General features: G+C 43.5%; 1 protein-coding gene across 1 annotated transcript in view; it reads right to left on the bottom strand.

The window, feature by feature from the left end:
• Positions 1 to 998: 998 nt before the first annotated feature.
• The window catches only part of ASGR1 (asialoglycoprotein receptor 1), a 10961-nt gene continuing 9191 nt past the window's right edge, over positions 999 to 2768 (bottom strand). The window contains exons 7-8 of the mRNA XM_029286738.1: positions 2692 to 2768; positions 999 to 1149 (exon numbers count right to left, since the gene is read on the bottom strand). The exon at positions 2692 to 2768 is cut by the window's right edge and continues 30 nt beyond it. Of these exons, the coding sequence (XP_029142571.1) occupies positions 999 to 1149; positions 2692 to 2768 (228 nt within the window). The remainder of the gene's footprint in view (positions 1150 to 2691) is intronic.

Below are 2768 nucleotides of genomic sequence, written 5' to 3'. Positions count from 1 at the left end.
AATGACGACCACAGTTTGCAAAGTGGCACCGTTGAGTTTCGCTCCGTTTTATGACCTTTCCTGCACCGTCCTTAAGTGAATATCTGTGGTTGTTAAGTGAGTCACACGGTTGTTAAGTGAATCCGGCTCCACCCCGTTGACTTTGCTTGTCGGAAGGTCGCAAAATGGGGATCGCGTGACACACACCCCTCCCGGGGACGCTGCGACCCTCATAAATACGAGTCGGTGGCCGAGCGTTGGAATTTTGATCCCGTGGCCGCGGGGATGCCGCAATGGTCGTAAGTGTGAAAGAGGATCAGAAGTCGCTTCTTTAGTGTCGGCGTAACTTTGAACGGTCGCTAAACGAATGCTTGTAAGTCGAGGACTGGAGACAGAGCCAGGAAGTCCTCAGGCCAATTCTCAGGATCAGGGGTCTTCAAACTTGGCCCTTTGATGACTTGTGGACTTCAACTCCCAGAATTCCTCAGGCAGCGTGAGGGAACTAGGACCCTTTGATGACTTGTGGACTTCAGTTCCCAGAATTCCTCAGCCAGCATGCCTGGCTGAGGAATTCTGGGAGTTGAAGTTCACAAGCAGGGGTCTTCAAACTTGGCCCCGTGGTGACTCGCGGACTCCAACTCCCAGAATTCCTCAGCCAGCGTGAGGGAACTAGGACCCTTTGATGACTTGTGGACTTCAGTTCCCAGAATTCCTCAGCCAGCATGCCTGGCTGAGGAATTCTGGGAGTTGAAGTTCACAAGCAGGGGTCTTCAAACTTGGCCCCGTGGTGACTCGCGGACTCCAACTCCCAGAATTCCTCAGCCAGCGTGCCTGGCTGAGGAATTGTGGGAGTTGAAGTCCACGAGTCATCAAAGGGACAGGTTTGAAGACCCCTGCTCAAGATGGAAGCGAAGGTCTTGAGTACAAACCAAGGGATCTTGTCAGCATCCAGTCCAAGCCGGGATCTGGTGATCCACTCCAGGGGCATCGTCTGGGTCGGGGGGGGCTGCCCGCTCCCTTTAAATTTCCGTTTCCATCTCGCAGACGAAGCCGTACGCCCGGGTGCAGTGGGCATCGTTCCAGCAGCCGTTGCTATGGAGGTGGGCACAATCCTCTCTACCGCCCAGTCCGTGGTCATACCAATTGTCGGGCTGATCGGGGCACCAGTCCCTGGGGCAGAGGGGAGACAAGGGGAGAGGCTGTGAGTGCGGGGCTGGGGGCGCCCGCTTGCCCACCACAGTCTCGTGGGTTACAATTTCCATGCCTTCAAACAACACAACGCAGACACCAAAGCAAAGCAAAGCAAAATAAAATAGTAAACTAATATAAACTCAATAGGGGAGACAAGATAGCAGCGTTCCAGTATTTGGGGGGGCTGCCCCAAAGAAGAGGGGGTCACGTCATTCTCCAAAGCACCAGAGGGAAGGACGAGAAACAATGGTTGGAAACTGATCAAAGAGAGAAGCAACCTGGAATTAAGGAGAAACTTCCTGACAGGGAGGATAATTGACCAGTGGAACTGCTTGACACCAGAAATCGTGGGTGCTCCATCACTGGAGGTTTAAGAAGAGGCTAGAGACGGTCACTTGTCTGAGATAGTATAGCTTCTCCTGCTTGAGCGGGGGGCTGGACTAGAAGACCTCCAGGGTCCCTTCCAGCTTCTATTCCATTCTATTCTATTCTATTCCATTCCATTCCATCCTATTCTATTCTGTATTTTATTATTCTATTCTATTCTATTCTATTCTATTCTATTCTATTCTATTCTATTCTATTCTATTCTATTCTATTCTGTATTTTATTATTCTATTCTATTCTATTTTTATTATTCTGTTTCTATTCTAATTCTAATTTTAATTCTATTCCATTCCATATTTTGTATTCTATTCTATTCTATTCTATTCTACTCTACTCTACTCTACTCTACTCTACTCTACTCTATTCTAATAAAATATAAAATAGTAAAACAGTAAAATAAAAAATAAAACACTAAAAAATAAAATAGTAAATTAAGATAAAAAAATAAAAATAAAATAAATAAATAAAATAAAATATAAAATAGTAAAATAAAATAAAAATAAAATAAAATAGTAAAATAAAATAAAAAATAAAATAAAATAAAATAAATAAAATAAAATATAAAATAAAATACTAAATAAAATAAAAATAAAAAATAAAAATAAAATAGAATAAAATAAAAAATAAAATAAAATACTAAATAAAATAAAAATAAAAAATAAAATAAAATAAAATAATAAAATAAAATAAAATACCTCAGCTTACAACACTTTATTTAGTGTCCATTCAAAGTTACAATGGCACTAAAAAAAAGGGACTTATGACCATTTCTCAACTTACGACCATTTTCAGCATCTCCATGGTCACGGGATCCAAGTTCAGATTCTCGGCAACTGACCTGTATTTATGATGGTCGCAGGGTCCTGTGCTCACATAATTAGGTGTTTAAAAGCCTGTCCTCACTGTAACAGTCATCAAGCAATCTATCATAAGTTGAGGACTATCTTTATAGAACAATCTTTCGCCAAATTTAAGATGTCGGGCTTTCAACTCCCAGAATTCCCCAGCTGTGCCAAACCTGGGGTTGGTGTAGATGATCTCGAGAGTCCCTCTTGAGGCTGACTACCAATGGATAGTCAAAGGGGAACTCTGGGTGGGTGGGGGAAGGGAGAAAACCCCTCCGGTGGAACCTACCGTGACACAACTGTGTAGGGTGAGCCGTCCACCCACTTCCAGCTGCCATCGGCGTCCGTCAACCCGATCCACACGAA

This window comes from Protobothrops mucrosquamatus, unplaced genomic scaffold (genome assembly GCF_001527695.2).
Source record: "Protobothrops mucrosquamatus isolate PMUCROS unplaced genomic scaffold, P.Mucros_1.0 scaffold4779, whole genome shotgun sequence".
NCBI classification, from domain to species: domain Eukaryota; kingdom Metazoa; phylum Chordata; class Lepidosauria; order Squamata; family Viperidae; genus Protobothrops; species Protobothrops mucrosquamatus.
Note: the sequence above shows the minus strand (reverse complement) of the source record. Positions and strands in the feature narration are given on the sequence as shown.